Genomic DNA, 22085 nt, shown 5'->3' on the forward strand with positions numbered 1-22085 from the left:
GGTCATAAATATGCGCCTTTCAGATTTTTGAAAAAGTTCTTACTCTAAAAAATGGCTTACTAGATATTTCGAAAAAAAAAAAATGTTTGGCTATTTTAAAAATTGTCCCTAATTTCACTATAATCTATTTTAGACAAAAAGTGTTCAGATAAAAGTTGTAGATAATCACATTTCTAATGAGATTGTGTTCTCCGATTTTTTCTAAAGCCTGTCATTTTTGACATATGCCACAAACATATGTTTTTTTAAAAGGAAACCATAGTTGGCAATGACTTCATAAAAAGATCCATTTTTTAAGCTTTTCAGCGATATAAGCTATAATATGTTTCTTTTACAAAATTACTGAGTTATAGCCAATTCTTATCTTTCTTGACTAATTTTACTTAGTTAGCCATGGAAACAAGTTCAATCGTCGTTGCTCTCAGAGGTGTGAAATTATCACATCCAATCTTTGTAAATTAAAATAAACAAAAATTGTAAATATTTTTTTTAAATGAAGAAATTGGTTCAACTTTTCTTGACCATACAAGATACGTTGACCAGTGAAAGTTACTTACGTTTTTTAGAGAACGGTTTCCAATGGTGTTCTAATTTTGTTATGATTTATAACTTATAAATAGACAAATATATTATTAAACGGCTCTTTACAATTTACATTACACAAACTAAAACTTAAAAAAATAATCAATACATACACTTTAAGTTGTTTTAGAAAATGTTTAAAAAATCCGCAACTGCTTTAAGTACACAAATGCATCTTTTTAAAACTGAATTTCTAGCTATTGTCACAGAACGACCGGTCAACTTAATTATTAATCTCCTGTTCCGCCTCTTCGAGTGCCTGTCATAAGTTCATAAGTTCTTTTGTAAACCTTGTTGTTAACCATACCGCATAAAAAAAAACTAAAATGGATAGGCCTATGCAATTGGTCCACCTCTTTCTATCCCTGAATCTACATAATTATGATATTGAAATAATTTTTAACATTTCTTACATTGTGGGGGGTTGGTGTGTCATAATGAAAGTCATGTTGCAACCACTCTATTAATGCGCGAATATCTAAATTTAACTTTTCTAACAGGTCTTGAAAACCGTTCTCTAAAAAACATAAGTAACGTTCACCGGTCAACGTATCCTCAAAACTGTATAGCCAAGAAAAGTTGAACCAATAATCCTACACGTATTTACACTTTTTGTTTATTTTAACTTACAAAGATTGGATGTGACAATTTTACATTTCTGAGAGCAACGACGATTGAACCTGTTTCCATGGAACTAAGTGAAATTAGTCAAGAAAGATAAGAATTGGCTATAACTCAGTAATTTTGTGAAAGAAACATATTATAGCTTATATGGCTGAAAAGCTTAAAAAATGGCGCTATTTATGAAGTCATGGCCAACTATAGTTTCCATTTAAAAAAACATATGTTTGTGTCATATGTCAAAAATGACAGGCTTTAGAAAAAATCGGAGAGCACAGTCTCATTAGGGATGTGATTATCTACAACTTTTATCTGAAAACTTTTTGTCTAAAATAGATTATAATGGAATTAGGGACAATTTTTAAAATAGCCAAAATTTGTTTTTTTCGATATATCTATTTTTTTCGAACTTTTTCGAAAATCTGAAAAGCGCATATTTATGACCCCACCAAACTGCAATTCTTTCCCCATTTAACTGACTCTCTATCTCCAGTAGTTTCCGAGATACCCATAGAGAACATCCTAGGAAACTCACCCTGTATATGTCACTGTAAATGTCCGAAATGCGGTAAAACCTTCGAGTTGATTAGCGTGGCTATTTGGAGGATGTTCTTTCATTGATAAATCCTAGGTTTAGCGCGCTTATCCTAGGTTTTACCGCATTTCGGACATTTACAGTAACATATATATTCCTCAAAACTAATATTTGAACACACGTAGGTATAATATTTATAATAGATATTTAAGAACAAAACTCTTCACTTAATCTGCAGGAATATAATTAGAATATGTTTATTATTTAATTTTATTATAATGAATTAGTATATAAAATTGTATGTTATGTTTGTTTACGTGCTTAGTTGATTAATATAACGGAAGTATTGATTGATGAATAATATTGGCAACATCATCAATATATCGAGCTGATTGGGAAAATTATTCATTGACTCCATTGAACTATGGTCCACGGATATTTTTAAAAAGCAATGTTCCCTTATTGTTTTTAAGAGAAAACTTTAAACGATACTTTTGTTAACACATAGCATCCTTTGACATAAATCCATTCGAAAATAAGAAATAATTAGACGATTTTTTAAATAGTTTAACACCATGGGTTCTATTCAGGTCCGGCGGAAGGACCGGGTGACCCGGGCGACCGCCCGGGGCGCCGAATGTGAGGGGCGCAACGCCAGCAACTAAAATATTTAAAAAAAATTGTTCGTGGTATTTTACTTATAACTGAAAAGCTATCAACTTTTTGTAAATAACCCTTCCTTTCTATAATTCTTGTTTGTAAAAATTTTCTCTAAACAAACTGTTTTGGGTCAAGAGCCAGAAAAATTGACAGTTTTAGACTGCTGGTTGCTCAAAATTGCACTTTGTCTACTACTCACACCCTTTATTTGTTAATGGCTGATCTGCCCTAAAATTATATGAGATAAATATTCATTCGCAAGAAGCTAAATAGGATCCCGATATCCTTATTATCAAAAAAAAGCTTGTAAGTTTGCATCATTAATTTATTAACAGTAGTGGGAAAAATATCAATCTTTTGGTGATTTTGATTTTTCTAGATTGAATATGTAGTAATACATGGTAAATGGTATCAGAATCGTAGAAATTTCTCATTAAAGCAAGACAAATGAATGCATCTCAAATCGCAAACACTGGCTGATCCTCATTTTGAAGCCGACAAAACTGTATCTGATCATACCTATACTGATTCTGCACGAAATAATTGATTGTGAAAAAGAAAGGAAATTTTTCTTAAATTCTTATAGAAAAATAATGCAATTGCTTGCAACTAAATAGTAATGTTTTCAAAGATCACTTATCCTTATCATTTATATACCGGGTGCGTCTCAACACTGGCTCACTCCTATTTTTTAGATGAAAAAACGAGATTTGGTATGTTAGTATACGACATAAATTAGGATTAATTGACGTATTCAATTGTTTTTGATCACTTCCTCTTTCACTGGAAATTAATAAAACTTTTGATTTTTAAATGGCAACCTCATATCATAATGTGTCAACTTTTGACATTTTTGCATATGGATTATTTGAAATTGTAACATACGGTTCATAACGACAATTTGACTCGAAATAGCAAGTGTGTGGTACAAAATTATTCGTAAAAAATTCTTTTTCCAAATATGCAAATGAGCCACTTGTTCCATTTGAAAAAATTGGCATATGATTAAAAATACGATTTGGGCATTTTTTAACCGACCAGGACAAGGCACGAAAAACATTATAGACGATCAAATCTATTTTTCCAAGGTTCCTTGTTTAAAAATTAGTGTTTTAACACAGCCATCGCACTATAAATTGAAATTTAAAATACGTTTTTTTGAGCAAAAATGTCAAAAGTTGACAAATGATATGTCATTCTACTCAGTGTGTAATTTTCTATCGAATATACCGACGGTACCATTTATAAATCAATAGTTTTTCGTTGGAACAGGAAGTGACCAAAAACAATTGAATACGTTAATCAATCCTAATTTATGTCATATACTAACATACCAAATTTCGTTTTTTATCTAAAAAAATAAAACTTTCAAGATGCACCCGGTATAGAAAAAACAACCGCTGACTAAGATTGAACAAAGAGAAGAATTTTGGAGTTCCTTTAAGTGAAATTTTATTGTTAAAGTAGCATAAATATGCTTAGTTGTTATGGTAACATGTTAACTATTGGGGGGGGGGCGCTAGGTAGGGTATTCGCCCGGTCTCAATATTTCCCTTCCGCCGGCCCTATAAGCCGATAAAAGGCGGACTGCCAGAACTATGTTCTTAATAACTAGTCAGTCACTGTTGCCCTGCAGTTTTACGATTTTAAGTTTTGGAAATATATTTTTTTACTACATTTTATTAAAGAAAATCAATAATATTCTACAATAATTAATACTAATTTCCGTATCGTAGTTTTTCAATATTCCTGTGTAACATTAGAGGAATGGCCAATTTAATCTACCATCGGTAACTGTTTTTGTAAATGCACTGTTTTTGATTTTTCATATCTTATAATATAGTGGTATTACATTACACTCCATTACAAACTAGTGATATTTATGCATACTCCATGTTTTTTTCTGAAGCCACAACAAAGTTTGACCTTGATTGCTTCGCGAAGTAGTACGAAGAATATACTTAGATCAGCTTTATAAACATTTTGTCGAAACTAATCAAAACGTTTTTTGAAATATTTCCGAAGGCAAATTCCAATAACAATAAAAAACAAACAATCACGCTTGTCTCGTTCGATTTCGATCTGTTTCGGATTTTGCGGCCGAAACGAGCCAAGATTTCCCGCAACACAAAAAAAGCATTCGGTTTACTGCTGAAAGTATTTCAAGAAATGCTTCGCGAAATGTTTCACGAAGTATTTTCAGAAATATTTTCAGGCATAGTGTAGAGGGTGTTTACTACTTTAGGAAAGTGTGGTATCATTATTTTTTTTCACAAAAGCTACAAGCAATATATAATAATATACACGATACATACCCGATACGATAATTTAACAAATTTAATACCGTTAGTAGTTTTACATTTACTGAATAATAATAACAATAACACAATAAAAACAAGTAACAAAATAGACGAACATGGTCTGTTTTGATACTACAGCTCTTAGTACTCTTGTTGTTAGTTTTTTTTTGGTTCCTATTAGATGTATAAAAATATACTGACAAATAAATTAATAAAACGGTTATTGTCAGAATGAAAATCTAATTGAAATGGATGTTCTCATATTCATTCATCTCATTTGTTGTTCTGGAACTGTAATATTGAAGTAACAAATCGTAAAATGCGTTAACTTCAAAAATAACGGGCATGAAAATATCAGTGCGCTGACCGTGATAACTGTAATAAAATAACAGGTTTAAAAGTGATCGTGTGATGACAGCAACGACTTGCAATGAGAAGGAAGTATGGAGCGCCTGCCAGACTCGTGACAGTTGCTACTTCCAATAACAAGTATAAAAATAATAGTTCCAAAAATCATTATTTTGAGATTTGAAGTTGATATCCCCACATTCGCAAAATTTTAACAGGCTTCTTTCATTTTTATGTTTTAACTGTTTAAAAATAAAACCAATAGATTTGTGAAAAAATGTTATTTTAAGCTGTTATTTTTTGATAACAATAACATTTCGAACTGTTATTTAGTTTAGCACAGAGTCTTAAATGAGTGCACATATTTTAAGGGTTATTATATTTCGTCTCCAGAAACTCGTCTGTGAGTTTCTTTTGTGAAAAAAAAATCTGAAAATTTGGAATTTTTTTGAAAAAAAAATGTTAGAAATCTTGATAATGTGGCAACATAGGTTGTGGATTAAATTTACAAGAAGGAAACCCCAGAAAAGATCCAATGGTTCTCAAAATTTAACCAAAACATTTTTTTTATAAAATACCTAACTCGGTTATTTTGGAGTTATCTAAAAAACGGTAAAGAGAAAATATGTTTCTTTTATCGAGATCTATCAACCCTGAAAATATTTGCACTTATTTAAGACTCAGCCTGTAATATCCTATAAGAAATGTATCGCATGATCGGAAAAAAGACTTCAAGTTATATATTGTTTATAGCTCTTGTACTACAGGTTAATGATGAGCTCCTGCATACTTGTACCCCAAAACTTGAAAAGTACGTAAAAAATTTTATAAAGAAGAACTGAGCTTCCTTTAATGTATTTATTTTATAGTTTTGTAATTGTTATCTTTTATTATTTACAATTTTACAGACATACCTATGATGTTTGCGTGTCCATTTTCTGCAGCAAGGTGCATTGGTGTACGATCCTGGAAATCCGTAATGCTGGCAGACGCTCGAACTCCATAAAAATATTTTACTAGCAGTTCATCACCTTCAGCCGCAGCTATATGAAGAGGCGCCTGACCTTCTCCATTTCTAATATCCACATTTGTTCCGTAATCCACCAATATTCGTACCTAGAGCAAAATTATTACTAGACAAGCCCTAGAATTTAAGATTAAACTTTTATACCATATCAATGTCTTTTCTTCGAACAGCAAGATGTAGTGCTGTGTCACCATTGGCTGCAGATGCTTTCAACTGTTCGGATGTTAATGTGCTCAGTAATTCTCTGCACATTGATTGGTTACCGGCTTCTACAGCAAGTAATAAAGGTATTTTTCCTCTCTGAAACACAATGAGATAAAGCATAAATCATATAAACCTTCTTTTTATCTATCTCTGAATCATATACCGGATGCCTCTCAAAAATGGCTCATCCCTATAACTTTTTTATTTTTTCTGATAAAAAACGAGATTTGGTATGATAGTATACCGGTTGCGTCTCAAAAGTGGCTCACCCCTATAACTTTTTTATTTTTTCAGATAATAAAACGAGATTTGGTATGTTAGTATATGACGTAAATTAAGATTGATTGACGTATTCAATTGTTTTTGGTCACTTCCTTTTTCACCGGTAATGACTACAACTTTTGATTTTTAAATGGCACCCTCATTACCCTTTATCCCACCTCACCCTTTATTCGATAGAAAATGACACTCTGAATAGAATGGCATATCATATGTCAACTTTTGATATTTCGCATATGGTTTATTTGAAATTGTAACATACAGTTGTTAACAGCCTTCTTTTATTTTTATGTTTTGACTGTTTAAAAATAAAACAAATAGATTTGAAAAAATGTTATTTTAAGCTGTTATAGTGTTTAAGCTGTTATATGTGCCAGAATTTATGCCATTATACTTTTTTTATCTGAAAAAAACAAAAAAGTTATAAGTGTGCGCCACTTTTCAGGCACACCCGGTATAGTAAATAACTTTGGCTATACAGGGCGTCCCAGAAATAAGTGCAAGTATTTTAAGGGGTGGTAGATCTCGATAAAAGAAACATATTTCCTCTTTATCGTTTTGCAAATAAGTCCAAAATAACGGAGTTATTTTACTTTGAAGTTTTCCAAAAAAATGATTTTTTGCTAAAATTTTGAGAACCACTGAATCTTTTCTGGTTTTTCTTTCTTGTAAATTTAATCTAATACTTATGTTGCCATATTATCAAGAAATTATGTTTTTAACTAAATAAATTTCCAAAAAATTTTTCAAAAAATGTCGAATTTTCAAATTTTTTTTTTCGGGAAAAAACCCTCATAGGCGTTTTTTGGGGTTGAACTATACTACCAGTTAAAATACTTGCACTTATTTTTGGGACACCCTGTATAAATAGGATATTTTTCCGTAGGTGTCATATTTTACGAGGTCTGAGCTAAAAAGTAATAACAGTGACGTTTAACCCCTCCCTCTCTTCGAGCTCATCGTCTTTCTTCGAGGACCTTTGAAACATGTCAGCCCAAGTCCAAAGGAATCGTTAAAAATCATTTTCAAAGCTGTTATTTGAAAAATGAAATTTGCTAACATATTTGTGAGTATGAGTGTGTTGTAACTCCGAATGAAAGAATTTAAACTTTCCACCTGGTTTTTTCCAAACAACTGCCGATAAATCCATAGATCGGCCGGGCCGAATGCACCGTATATTAGTTTTAGGATTTTCGTCCCCCAAAAATTGCTGAGGGATGCCGGTGCCTGGTTCCGCCGCGACTTTGACACGCGATACGACACGATCCGCCACAAAGACAACGTCAATGATCCGAGGTATGCGAATGGAGAATATTTACATATTTTCGATAAACGACGTTCGTCAAAAACGTAGATTGTCCCAGATGATCTAGGATATCGATTGAAGGAAAGTATCGGAAAATAATATAATTTAATTGCGAGTGCTTGAAATCGGTTGTAAACTTGGTAGATTTATCTTTAACTTATTAACTGTCGCTCATAACTGAGTAATGATATAAAAAGTAAAAATAATCCATTTTTATTTTGTCTATACAGTATGTCCCCGGATTGTCTTTACAAGAGGAAAAACTTTTTTATTATTGATATTTTGAGAAAAATGCATTCTTCATAAAAAAATCTTATTCTAAAATGGTTAATCCCATTTATAGTTTTCCAAATTTCCATACAGTTTTAGAGAAAATTTAAAAAAAAAAAATGAAAATATAGTTGAATTTGTTCTATGTCCTAAAAATCAAAAGACGTTTCTATGGTAATATCCTTGTTCATATATTAATAATCAAGGGTAATATCATTTAGATTTCGTTGTTAGATAGATATGGTTATACAGGGTGAGTCTTAAATAAGTGCAAATATTTTCAATCCTGGTAGATCACGATAAAAGAAACATATTTTCTCTTTACCGTTTTTGAAGTAAGTCCAAAACAACCGAGTTATTTTACTTTGAAAATTTCCAAAAAAAAAATATTTTTTGCTTAAATTTTGAGAACCACTGGATCTTTTCTGGGTTATCTTTCTTGTAAAATTAATCTACTACCTATATTGCCAGATTATCAAGAAGTTATGTTTTTTAACTAAAAAGTAAAAATTCCGAATTTTCAAAATTTTTTGTTCGGAAAAAAAAACATCATAATCATGTTTCTGGAGTCGAAATATACTACCCCTAAAAATATTTGCACTTATTTAAAACTCACCCTGTATATTATTGTATGTGTACAGACGGATGCTGCGAATCTCATGGGTACAAAGAATCACCAACGATGAAGTACTCCAGCGCATGCAGAAACAAAAAGTGATACTGAACACCATCAAGGAAAGAAAAATGCAATACCTGGGTCATGTGATGAGAGGTGATACTGCGCCTCATAATAGAGGGCTAAGTGCAAGGGAAAAGATCAGTAGGAAGACGCCAGAACTCATGGCTAAAAGATTTAAGGAGATGGTTTAAACGCTCGTCTGCGGAAATCTTCCGGGCTGCAGTTTCCAGAGCCACAATTGCCATTTGAATCGCCAATCTTCGGCAGGAGAGGGCGTGATAAGAAGAAGAAGTATATTATTATTAATTATAATAACATATAGATATTATTAGATTTTTTTCACAGCCCTTATGTCTGGTTAACAAGTGATCTCGGGAAACTGATTTCCAGGAGGTTCACTGCGCAGATTAACATTGTAAAACTTTACGGACTATTCGGCAAATTCTCAATATTGCAGACTTCTGAGATTCAAGTAGATAGGATGAGTTGTTAAGTTTGGTTTGGAAGTTTTTTTTAAGAAGTTTAGTTAAGAAGTTTTTTTTAGTTTTTAGTTAAGATTCAAAAACTTTCAGATTTTTTGAAAAACCCTTGCAGTAGCGAAATACCCATATAGGATTTTTTTGGAGAGATGAATCCGCGACATAGGTATAAACATTTTTTAAAAACCCTTAGCTGAAATAATGAATGGAATTATATGTACTTTATTTAGGTTATAACTAGTTTCAACTGGTAATTCAATTCACTGTACTTAGCAATCTTTTCTAAATAAGTTCTCTGCACATTTCCGTCAAGTGGCACACCAATATCTATAATCCATCCATGTTTATTCTTTCTGTCAATAACTAATATATTATCCGGTCTATTGTGGGACACCGCAGCGACAGTTATAATCGGAGTATCCCAGTATATGACAGATGACAGTATCATCATTCTCCGCCTTCCATGCAGGTATGTATCTGTGAGTGGGTTTGAGATCTTTTACTAACTCATGATTTTCCACAATCCCTGATGAATGACCTTACACACCATATTATGTCTAGCCAAGTATACTCTCCCGAGGCCAGCGGGGAGCACCCCCCTATACTGCTGTATGGACTCAAGCTTTTTCTCGCGCATTCTACATTTATCTAATTCAATATCAGTGCCTTGAATATTTTTAATGTATCCAGAGCATACAATAAAAAGGACGACTTGGTCTTGTATAGCGTGAAGAAATCCTTTCGTCTCAGGAGAGAGATAACCTGATTTTAGGTAAAGCAGGAAGCTGGAGCACAATTAACATCTGCTTCCTGATTTTCTTGGTAGGTATAATCGACATTTTGATGAATTCGGGTGGTACATACGATATTTTGTTAACCATTTTCTTATGTCATGTCCGTATAGTTAAATATACTATTATATTTATAATATTAGGCGGTATTTCTTTATTAGACGACTCTTTTATATCTGCATAAGCACAACTGATTCATAATTATGTAAAAGTCCAGGTTTGTATAATATGCGCCTATATTTTAAAAATTGATATTATTTTAAGGTTAATTATTTAATTATTTGTTTAGTTACTTACCCCATCTACTTTAAGACGAATATCTTTCCCACCGGCTTGCAAGAGAGCTCTTAGTATGGCAGTGGCAGTACCGGTTTGTCTCGAAGCTACTAAGTGGACAGCAGTTTGATTTCGACTCTAGAAACATTAAAAATATTATATAAGACAGACAATAATAATTGTTAATCATCTTCTTTAGTAGTTTTAAACAGAAGAAGAAATTTGATATATTTAATTAATTTGAAGCCAATTTAAAGTGAACGGAATATACAGGGTGTCCCAGAAATAAGTACAGATGTTTTAAGGGGTAGCAGACCTGGCCAAAAAAAACGTCTTTCTTCTTTAGCATTTTTAAATAAATTAATAATAACCGAGTTATTTAACTTTGAAAATTTAAAAAATAATGGCAACATTTTGAGAGCCACCGCCAGCAATCGATAATCAGTCGCAAATTACCTCGCATTTACCTGGATCTCGTCTTGTTCGATGCCCAAAATTGACACATCGACTAGAAATATTTAAAAACGACTTGGAAAATTCAGATTAAAAGTAAAAAACTTACCTAACAATAGAAAACGGAACTCCGATAGGATATCAGATCGATGTAATTAGGTTAGAACTATACTACCAGTTAAAATATCTGCACTCATTTCTGGGACACACTGTATAACAAAACATAAATAATATATAATTCAGATTGGAATCTGGCGTTGCAACAGAAAAATTGAAAATTTCCAGAAGTTTTAAAAAATGTGTTTTGGTCTTGTTCAGGGTCTTGTTCAGGGCTAACTGCTGGAAAAGAAAAAATTAGATATTAGTCATAAGACTAAATATCTATTATTAGGTATTAAGCAGAAGTTAAAAATTGATGGTAAAATCCAACCAAATTATACATTTTTAATACAGTGGTGCTAAAATATAATTAAAAACATTCAAAATTTCAATATCATTAATTTAATTTATATCCTGTATAGAAAAAAAAATACCTATTTATCATACTAAATATATAATACTTCTCATAACTACTTTCATTTAAAATAACAAAAAAATTTAATATTTATATGTTTATAATGTTACCCACAATTTACACATTATAAATAAAATATGATCAAAAATAAAGCGGCGGCGGTAGCTATGAAATGAAGATCGCTGTCATTTTATATGTAAAATCGTCGCTTCTCAGGCAACTGGACGCCGTTTTCTTTCGATCTTACGTTTTATTAGATGTATTTTAAACTTACCCCTCCAGTTGAATATGGATCTACACCTTTTTTTCCTAACAGTAGTTTTACAACATCCTCACGCGAATGCATGGCGGATATGTGAAGAACATTGTAGTTATCCTGCAAAAATAAAGAAACATGAAAAAGATATTTTTGTTTTTAATTTTGCTATTTGCCAACTATTCAATTAAAAGAATTCTGTTTGAAGGTGTAGATATATATTTAGTCATATCTCCTTTTTTTAACTAGTAATTTTTTTATACAATCTGTATACATTTTATTAAAAAGTTTTATACCTATACTTTTTAGAATAATTATTGATGTCTAATTTAGAAAATTTAAAGATTTTCCAGGCACAAATCAATTTTCCAAAAATATTTTTTTGTATACAGGGTGTTTCAAAAAACATGTGCCATCTCTCGGGTGGAGATTCCTCACGTAAAAGTAAGATTTATTTTTCATATCAACATAGGTCCGATTCTACTTTGTTTCGTAGCTACAGGGTGTTAAAGTCTTAATAATTTTTCGATTTATTATAATTTTCTTAAAGTACTTTTAGTGATTCTTTTAGTACTACATATTGTAATGTTAAAAAAGTGTAGATAAATTCATCAGGGACGTGCATATCGGTTCTCACTGGAATATTTTTCAAAAAAAAACATGTGCGCCACTGACTTTTTTCTTTTAATATCAAAATTGCGTAGGCCGTTTAATGCCAATTAAAAGTTATCTCTTGATATTTTGTTGAATTTGGCCTCCTTGGTGAGATAAACACAATTTTATTAATCACAATAAAATTAAAATAAAAATAAAATTAATAAATTATATATTTCACCTAATTGATTATTAAATATTATTACTATTAGTCCAACCTACAGCAATTTGAAATAAAAAGTAGTGGTATTTAAGATAAATACAAAAAAACTAATTTTAAAAAGTTTTAACATCTTGTAACTCTAAAACTATGCATTTCCATACCCATGTTCATAGGAACTTTTTTTCATATTTCTTGATGCGAACTCAATGAGTATTAATTTCGCACTTTCGCAAGTTAAGGATATTAAAGTTTGTTAAGTTTGCTATTAGACTTGGATTAAGGCAAATTATTAAAATTGCATTTATCTCATTAAGGAGGCCAAAATCGATAAAATATCAAGAGAGACCACTTTTAATCGGCAACTGCTTACACTATTTCGCTAACAAGAGAAAAAAAATCAGCAGCGTACATGCCTTTTTTTAGAAAAATATTCCAGTTATAACCCGTATGCACGTCCCTGGTGAATATGTCGACACTTTTTTACCTTTAAAATATGTCGCATTTATACTAACTTTTACCTTCAAAATTTCATTCGAAACGCTAAAGTCAGTTGGAAGAAAATTATAATAAATCAAAAAAAATATTAAGACTTTAACACCCTGTAGCTACGAAACAAAGCAGAATCGTACCTATGTTGATATGAAAAATAAATCTTATTTTTACGTGATGGGGAATCTCCCCACGGGAAATGGCACATATTTTTTAAAACACCCTGTATAAGGAAATAATTGGCGGTACTGACGTATATTTTTTTACTTTTTTCTAATTTAAATATTAATTTTTGAGAGATAATTTTCGAAGGTTTCTTGTTTATGTCAATTTTTAATAGAACAGGAGCACACCATAACAAAAACTGTCATCGTTATGTCATTTTTCACGTCGATTTTTTTTTAAGTACGGTAGCTTTATGTTTATATGAAGTACTCGAAGATACCGGGTGTTCCATTAAGAATAGCCCTCGGTTATATCTCAGAAAGTATTAGCCGAGAAGCCTGCGGCAAAAAAATATTTGTAACTAAAGAGGCCATGAGAAATTGTTGGAAATAATAAAATTAATAAGTTTGTATTAATAAAAATAATAACGTCATAATTTTCAGCAAACTTCAATTTTTTTTGGTTTGAATTGGTGGGGGCAGGTTAGATCTGTTTTTATTTAAATAATAATAACTCCGAACTGAGTTATCGAAATCAGAAAAACTAGGGTTGGTTTTAAAGAGAGTTCCTTACTGTATATTGTGCCAAATAAATAGTAATAATATGCATTTGACAGTATATGTAGGGTTGCCAATTTTCAAAATAAAAAATAGAGGACGAGAGGGTACAAAAGGGGCACAAGCGAAACGTTTTTTGAAACCTCACCCAAATATCTAGAATTTACTAAAATGATATGTAAACGGTAAGGAATTGGTGATCTTTCTTTTTTAAAAATATTTGTACTGAAAACTCTTGTTAAAATAAAATAAACCATTTTCAACAAAACTTTTTTTAAAACATTAGAGAACTAAGTAAACATAAAATTGTTAAACATGTTTATCGGTTCCACAAATATTTCTTGTGCATTAATATTTCTTCATTTTCTTTTCTGTACAAACAACTGGGAGTAGCAAAAGAGACAGATTAACAATTTTTTAAAGCACTGTGGCGATAGACGAATACTTTTAAGATTTTGAGTTTGGTATGTGAAAAAGAGGACTTTTCAATAAGCGAGAGAAAAGAGGATAGTGAGATCAAAAAGAGGACTGTTAGAGTACAGTCAACAACAGAGAAAAGTTGAACTCTGGAATAGAGGACGGTTGGCAAAAAAAAGCTTAAAAAGTCAGTGAAAACTCCATCTTGAAGTATATAAAAATATAAACATTTAGAATTCAAGCAAACTATTTGGATGACACCCTATATTTTAATTCCTGTTTTCCTGAAAAATCCATTAATTTATAAGCTCACTGGATGGCCATTTATGTGCTATCACTATATATATATATTCGGTATAATGATATACCAACAGAACCATAGTTCGATTTAATCAGGATAAAACGGTTATCGAACAAATGTACATTAACTGAGAAAGTAATTCCGCCATTTTAATCCTCCTAAACCCATTCCGCAAATTACATTTTTAATCTATCGATTACATAAAATTGCAGGAAATCTGCAAGTTGAATGTATACGAACGAATTAACGTTTTTTTCATAGCGGTTTTTCTGACAAAAAAGCTTTAGTATTTGCCTATAATGATATAAGATTAGTTACAGTTGAACAAGTATTTTAATTTAATCAAAAAATATATCTTTATGGAAAGCGAATAAATAAAATGCTATCAACTATAATGCAAGTGATAGCTAATTTATTAAAAGTATTTATAGAAAGTAGTTCTAAGTTTTTTATGTTGATAATACCAGGTGTTATTCAAAAGTGGGTCACCCCTATAACTTTTTTATTTTTCAGATAAGAAACGACATTTGGCAAATTAGTATAGGATATAAATCAGGATTGATAGTTGTACCCACTTAGTTTCAGTTACTTCCTGTTTCACCGGAAATAACTATAACTTTTGATTTTTAAACGGTACCCTCTATATTTTTTTTAGTTTATTTGATAGAAAATGATATTCTAATAGAATGGCATGTCACATGTTAACAAGATACAAAGAAAACAAGGTATGATCGATAGCGGCTCCAATTTCGTTCAGTTATATATCATACCTGTGACCGTAATACGCTATACAAAAAAATATCCATATTGTTCAATTGCCACTAATAAAAAAAACTAAAATAGGGACGAATTAACCAAACCAAAACCTCAAAAGTTATGTCAAATCATTGAGCTTGACATTTGAAAAGTAATTTTCACATTATTATGTGTCATCAGTTTGACGATTGGAAGTTGGCGCGCGGAGCTTGCCGACCAATAATTGTGTAGTTAGCACCTGTGACGTAATGACCAAGTAACCAAACCTGCGCAATATATCATACCTTGTTTCCTTTGTATCATGGTTAACGACAATAAATATAACGACAATTTGACTCGAAATGCCCAGTTATGTGGTACTAAATTACTGGTAAAAAAATTCTCTTTCCTTTTGGCTATCGCTTTTTTGAAGATTCCATATTTAAAATGGCAACATATTAAACAACATCAGACCAGATCAGGTGAATAGCCAAGCAATATTACCGTTTACCATTATAATTAAAACCGTTTTAAGTCTGGGACTTCTCTAAAAAGTGTCTTAAAAACAAATCCAGAATTAACAAAACAAGAGAACAAGTGTCTACGTTGTGAATAAAGTGAATCGTATATTGGAGTAGTAAAAATTTCTCTAAATGTACGACTTAACCTTAAACGAACCTAAAAAATACACGGCAATGAAGTGAAAAAAGTCACATATTATATACCATGTGTAATGTAAGCACCACAATATCAGGAAACCGGGGTTGCCCACAAAGTAAGCGTAAATTTTAAAGAATCGTATAATATCTAGCAACGGTAACATCTTTAGCCATCCAAGAATGGAAATTTCCACATTATAGCACTTATAAAACGTACAAAAGCGGGTATTTTTCAGGGGACAAGCATACGCTTGATTGCATCCAACATTTTCACGGGTAAATACTCTGCTCAGTACTTTTAGAATCTAGATTACCTCAGACTTGTTAACAGTATGTGATACATCTGCCCGAATCGTTGTCTAAATAAAAATGTTTAAGGACGTAATAATGGAAGTCCGAAATTCTTTTACTTTCAATATCAGTACTTAGTTCATATAAAGTAAATTACTGTACTCATATAACTAATACAATATCGCGAGGATGTCAAGATCTTAATTTAATATTAACAATCCAGTGTAATCCAAACTATAAACGACCTCACGGTCATTTGTTGAGTTTTCCATGAAACTTGATTTGTCATAGTTTTTGAAAACATATTTTTTGCCTTTCAACAATGACCCCATTTTCAAGGTAAGAAATTATACTTGAATAATATGTATTATTATTCTGAGATTTAGGTCTTTTACTGGTCACGCAATATGACGTTATTTTTATAGGTTTTTCTTTTACCAACATACAAGTTAAAATAAAGAGATAACAGCTACATTATAGTTTTTTATCAAAAGACATTATAATACTCAGTAATAATTAAGCTTACCAAAATGCCAATGTGATAAAATACCAAAACTGTCATTTAAGTTTTAATATTATAATGTAACTTAAAGAGCCATTAGTATTATACAGTGTGTCCATGGATTGACTCCCAAAGAGGGAAAACTTTTTTATTCGTGGGTTTATGAAAAAAAGTTATTCTTCATAAAAACTCCTGCTTGTGCTTAAACGACCAACAGGCATATTATTTTTACAAATGTATATACCGAGGGTTAAAAATTTTAAAAATTATGGAGAACGCTTAGAACAAATAAGTACTTGTATATGTAAAAATACGAGGAAAAGTTATGAATAAAAGTTCTAGGGATTGAAAAACTACACCATGTTACCAAATTTTATCTCACTACCTAAATGTACAGGGATTGGTAAAAGATTCCTCTCCATATAAAATACCATTTACTCTAAATTAATTTTTTTGGAATAACACCTGCTACAACCTGCCTTTATTATCTATTATTTGTTTGCAACAATATTTTTTATTTTTCATTCGTTTTCTAAAAAAAAAGTTTAATAATTAATCGTGTACGATTTTTATTTTATAGCCTCCATTGGTTAATTTAAAAAGGGAAGTAATGAAATTGCGTAAAGGTAAACAAGGATTTAAAAGTTATTCAAAACGAAATTAAGTTAATTTAGAGTAAATGGTATTTTATATGAAGAGGAATCTTTTACCAATCCCTGTACGTTTTAGGTAGTGAGATAAAATTTGGTAACGTGGTGTAGTTTTTCAATCCCTAGAACTTTTATTAATAACTTTTCATCGTATTTTTACATATACAAGTACTTTGTTCTTAGTGTTTTCCATATTTTTTAGACTTTTTAACACTCAGTATATACATTTGTAAAAATAATATTCCTGTTGGTCGTTGTTGGCAAACAGTCATTGCACATCAAACAAATGAGAGTTAATTTTGATATTTTTGATGTTCACTGGCGCCTACTATGTTTCTATATGGAAAATATAAAAGAAAAAGACGACCTTCTTATTAAAGGAATCTTTAATATAAAGTAAGTTTACCAATTTTGCACTTTCTTTTATAATTTGCCTTATATTATCCACATTAGAAGCGGATTAATAACTAGAACATATTTTAGATAATAAAAAATAAATATTCCCTTTAATAGAAAAGAGTTTATGTACCAATAAACTATCAGTGTGGATGTAGATACTTCAGTTTACTATCGTCCGACTTATTAGGGCTAAATTATTATCGCCTTTCTAGGGCAGGGGGTATAGCGTGACTAAAATTGAAGTGATAAATCACCTCTATTTTTTCTTTTACGTTTTAGCAAAAAATTGGTGCTTGCGAAAAATTTAGTAGACTCTTAGAGCCATGAGTAATACGTTCATCTATAAATATATACATTCATATCGAGTAATTAAAATGCAATTAAGAGCCTACCAAGAAATAACAAAATTAGCCTAGTGAAAAATATCCTGCATTAAAAACTTTCTCTAAGAGAATTTATAATTAGATTTAAATTACAAATTATTATTATGCTTTGTCATCTCGCAAAATGATATTAATTAATCATTAACAGTTAATTACAATAGATTTATAAAAATGATAATTAATTTTTTAACTTTTGAAATATTTTTCTATATAATTAATGTTGAATGATTTAAAAAACAGTTATTGAACTATTATTTTTAATCCTTCGAGTTGTTTATAGGTTTGTTCCAACCCTCCCCAGAACCGTCACCGAACGATCAAGCTTGTGCGCAGTAATTCAAATGTGTTCCAACCGAGATTTGACGGCTATCGGACGATCCTATTTGCGTACCAACCTACCTCCTTGGGATCGTTTAGTTACGATTTCAGAACGGTAATTTCGGTACATGGTTCAAATTGAGAACTGTATGGGTTGACTTGTGCATTAAAGCATAGGTTCGTTCCAACCATGAATCATAAACAGATTTGCAACAATTTGCAAATCTTGTCCATTGCGCATGTCTGTAAAATTAATTGTTTTCTGACCAATTTGAAACTAGGGTAGGAACACCTGCTTAACATTTTGTCTGTCAAGTGTCAATTTTAAATAAAATAACATAACCTAAAATTCGTGTGGTTGTTGTCTCTGAAAAAACTAGGAAAATGGCTCAACAAGGTAATTATCTTTAAAGAAAATACCAATTTCAGCAAATTATTATTTTATATTTTACTTGATGCAAAGCACGAATATTGCCATATTGGCCAACTTGGCTATTAAAATGCTGGCTTATTTCAAACCTTTCAGCCATGTACGTGATTAGCACTTTGTCTTCTAAGCCTAAAATATTCAAAGAAAACTTCATTGGAATATTGAAGCACGGTTTCCTCTGAAAATATTAACACAATAAGAGATTAGATAAATTTATGTGCAAAAATGTCGATTTTACCTAAATAATTTTGATTATAAATTCTGTGCTCATCTAGTAGCAATTCTAAATCCTCCTCATCACTACTTTCCATGGACGACACGTCACTAATCTCACTACTATACTCTTCGTCACTCATGATATCTATTCACAAGTCTTTAATTAGTTAAACAGCCCGTTTAAATTATTCAAACAGATACGAGTATAATCAAATTTGCTATTATTGTATTAGTTATGGCGTGGTTATAACGGTAATACGCATGCGTCGGATAAATGATAAGAGAAAATTTTGCAAACCGTTCTGACAGTTTTCAAACAGTTTTCAATTTAAGATGGAACAGAAAATATATGATTTACTAACCGACAGTAAATCCGGTTGGAACGCTTTTCAACTTCTGCGCAAACTCCTTACTGTAAGAAACCGTTTCTTACGCGGGTTGGAACGAACCTCATATTGGCAGAGATTATCGATTTTTAACAGCTGATTCTGGTCCGGCATCCGGCTGATGCTTCTGTCTTGGTTATTTTTTACGAATTCGAATACGTGTGCGTTATACTTTTGCTTGTGAGTTTGTGTGGAGTAAATCGTCCGGAAATTTTAAATTGTACAGTTTCATAATTATCTATAGATAATAATTAAGGATGAGTGACGATGGTATGACTGATTTCTTTACCTCCACTTCAGATAGTGACAATTTGGAGTTGCTGCCTAGTGAAAGGGTGAAAAATGAGCAATATTTATGGAATTACTGGATTCTGGTTCTCCATTTCAAGAATAATAATTATTATTATTGCAAATTGCAAACAAAAATAATAGGGTTATGTTATGAAATTCTAAACAAAAACAGAAAATCGATCGATACACGCACGCTTGACTTTGATTTTTGACAGTTCCGAAAACTCGAAAACTCGAAAACAATCCACAAAGCGTTCCAACGTTGATCCTTTTTGCACATTTTTTGCACCGTCACGAAACTATCGAAGTCCGCCCATGCTAACAAAGTGCAAGAAAACCGATTCGAGTACGATTTCGAAACGATCCCGAAATGCAGGTTGGAACAAACCTTATATTAACAGACCCTATAATACCATATTATATAAGAATTACAAAATAAATGTGCTTAATTGTTATACACATACAGTAAAACTTCCATATAGCGGCCACAAAAATTTTCAAAGGAATGTGGCCGTTAAGGGAAGTGGCCACTATTGGGAACAATAAAATACAGATACCAATGTAAAATGCCTTTATTTTGGAAACGTGCAAAGTAATTAAAATTAAGTACGAGCATGTAGTACAAACACACAATAAGTGTTAATAAATGATCTTCAGTTTTAGATTTTTGGCACAAAAAATAATTCAGTTGTTACAAAAAACTTTATTACATAAGAATTTTTGAAAAAAAACTTACAATGTATACATATGTATTTTACACATAGGTATTCTTATATACATATGTACAATTGACTTTAAAAGTTACAAAATGATAACCTTATTTTATATGGTGAAAAACTGATTAATGGTAGTCTGCTTTAAATTTTTAATTTTGATTTTTGTAATTTCACTTTCAAATTTCATCAAAGTATGGGCAATATCAACCGCTAGTTCGTCTTTGTTTTGAATCACCAAAAAATTCTGAATGTCTCTTAATTTTTCACATACTTCACTCATATTATTTATAGATGAACACAGAATGTCTTGGCCTTCATCTTCTTCCTCTTCGGCTTGAGTGGAGTCCTGTCTGTCCTTGTTGTTTGTAAATTCCTGGATTATTCCCTGCATCTCTAAACTAGGATTTTCCGTAGGGACATCTGAATCGACTGTCAGATATTCTTTAAGATCTGGACTTCCTGGCATGTTTTTTAAAATTGAAGATAACTGACTTAAAGGAATGTCGTCCTCTTCGTCAAATGCATCGTCCCCTTTGACGGTTGCAAATCCCGCTTTTTGGAAACATTTTTTTATAGTGTTCGATGTAACATTTTTCCATGCTGTACTTATCCACACCATAGTACTTGCCAAATTTATGCTCTCTTTAGCCTTTTCCATCGTTTCTTCGGTATTAGTAAAAGTCAAAAGTCTTTTAATAAAAAATTGACGATATTTTAATTTAAAATTTTGAATAATTCCTTGGTCCAACGGCTGGCAATGAGATGTCGTATTTGGAGGAAAAAAAATTATACGAACATTTTCAAGTTCTATTTTTGGGTGAGACGTGGCATTATCCAAAAATAAAAGAACTTTTCTACCCTGCCGTTTCATTTTGGTGTCAAAGGTTTTGAGCCAAGATGTCATTATATCTGTCGTCATCCAAGCTTTTTTGTTGGATACCCATTCTATCGGCAATTTATCTACATGCGCTCCTTTAAAACATCTCGGGTTTTTGCTCTTACCTATAACTAGCGGATTTTCCTTCTCACCATGCATGCTGCAACAGAAAAGCAGTGTCACTCGTTGTTTAGCTGATTTTTTGCCAGCACATTTATCATTCTTTAAAGCAAAGGTTTTGTTTGGCATTGCCATATAATAAAGCCCTGTTTCGTCTGCATTAAAAATGTCTTTAGTGTCGTATTCCTTAATGATTGCTGTTAATTTTGTTTTCCAGTCTTCAACAGTCACTTCATCCACATCTGCAGACTCACCACAAATTGTTTTGAAGTTAATATTATGTCTCTTGCAAAACTTATTTAACCAGCCAGTTGAAGCCTTAAATTCACTAAGTTTCAAGGATGTAGATACCTCAAGAGCTTTTTCCCGAATTAAGGTTCCCGATATGGGTATGTTTTTGTTCCTTGCCTTACAAAACCATTCGTAAACTAGTTGATCGATTGCAAATCCTTCTGTTTTAGGAAACTTTCGTTTTTTATCTGCATTGCATCCTTCTTCTTCAAACATTTTTTTTAATTCCACTTTGTTTTTTAAAATGTCGTTCACTTGCGTTCTTCCAACACCAAACTTTTCCGCCAACTTTCGAGCACTGCTGTTATATTTTTCACTTTCCGCGACAATATTTAATTTCTCTTTAATAGACAAACGTTTACGTTTCAAAGACATGGTTGCTGTTCTTTCAGAGTAAGAAACTAAACTGATTCTATATCTCCCAAAAATTTCAGCAAACTACTGACGAATTTGTATTGTATTTGTCACTCTCTGTACCTACTTCTCAAACAAATT

At 31.5% G+C, this 22085-nt stretch overlaps 2 protein-coding genes across 2 annotated transcripts in view; one reads left to right on the forward strand and one right to left on the reverse strand.

The window, feature by feature from the left end:
- The window catches only part of LOC115881864 (pancreatic triacylglycerol lipase-like), a 249470-nt gene that overhangs the window by 96203 nt on the left and 131182 nt on the right, over positions 1–22085 (forward strand). The gene's annotated exons all lie outside the window — the stretch shown is intronic.
- LOC115881858 (serine/threonine-protein phosphatase 6 regulatory ankyrin repeat subunit A) overlaps positions 1–22085 on the reverse strand; it is a 71047-nt gene that overhangs the window by 38255 nt on the left and 10707 nt on the right. The window contains exons 4-7 of the mRNA XM_030899555.1: positions 11599–11700; positions 10379–10495; positions 6218–6373; positions 5961–6162 (exon numbers count right to left, since the gene is read on the reverse strand). Of these exons, the coding sequence (XP_030755415.1) occupies positions 5961–6162; positions 6218–6373; positions 10379–10495; positions 11599–11700 (577 nt within the window). The remainder of the gene's footprint in view (positions 1–5960; positions 6163–6217; positions 6374–10378; positions 10496–11598; positions 11701–22085) is intronic.

Source organism: Sitophilus oryzae, unplaced genomic scaffold, assembly GCF_002938485.1.
Source record: "Sitophilus oryzae breed Bouriz unplaced genomic scaffold, Soryzae_2.0 scaffold_1744_pilon_pilon, whole genome shotgun sequence".
Classification (NCBI taxonomy): domain Eukaryota; kingdom Metazoa; phylum Arthropoda; class Insecta; order Coleoptera; family Curculionidae; genus Sitophilus; species Sitophilus oryzae.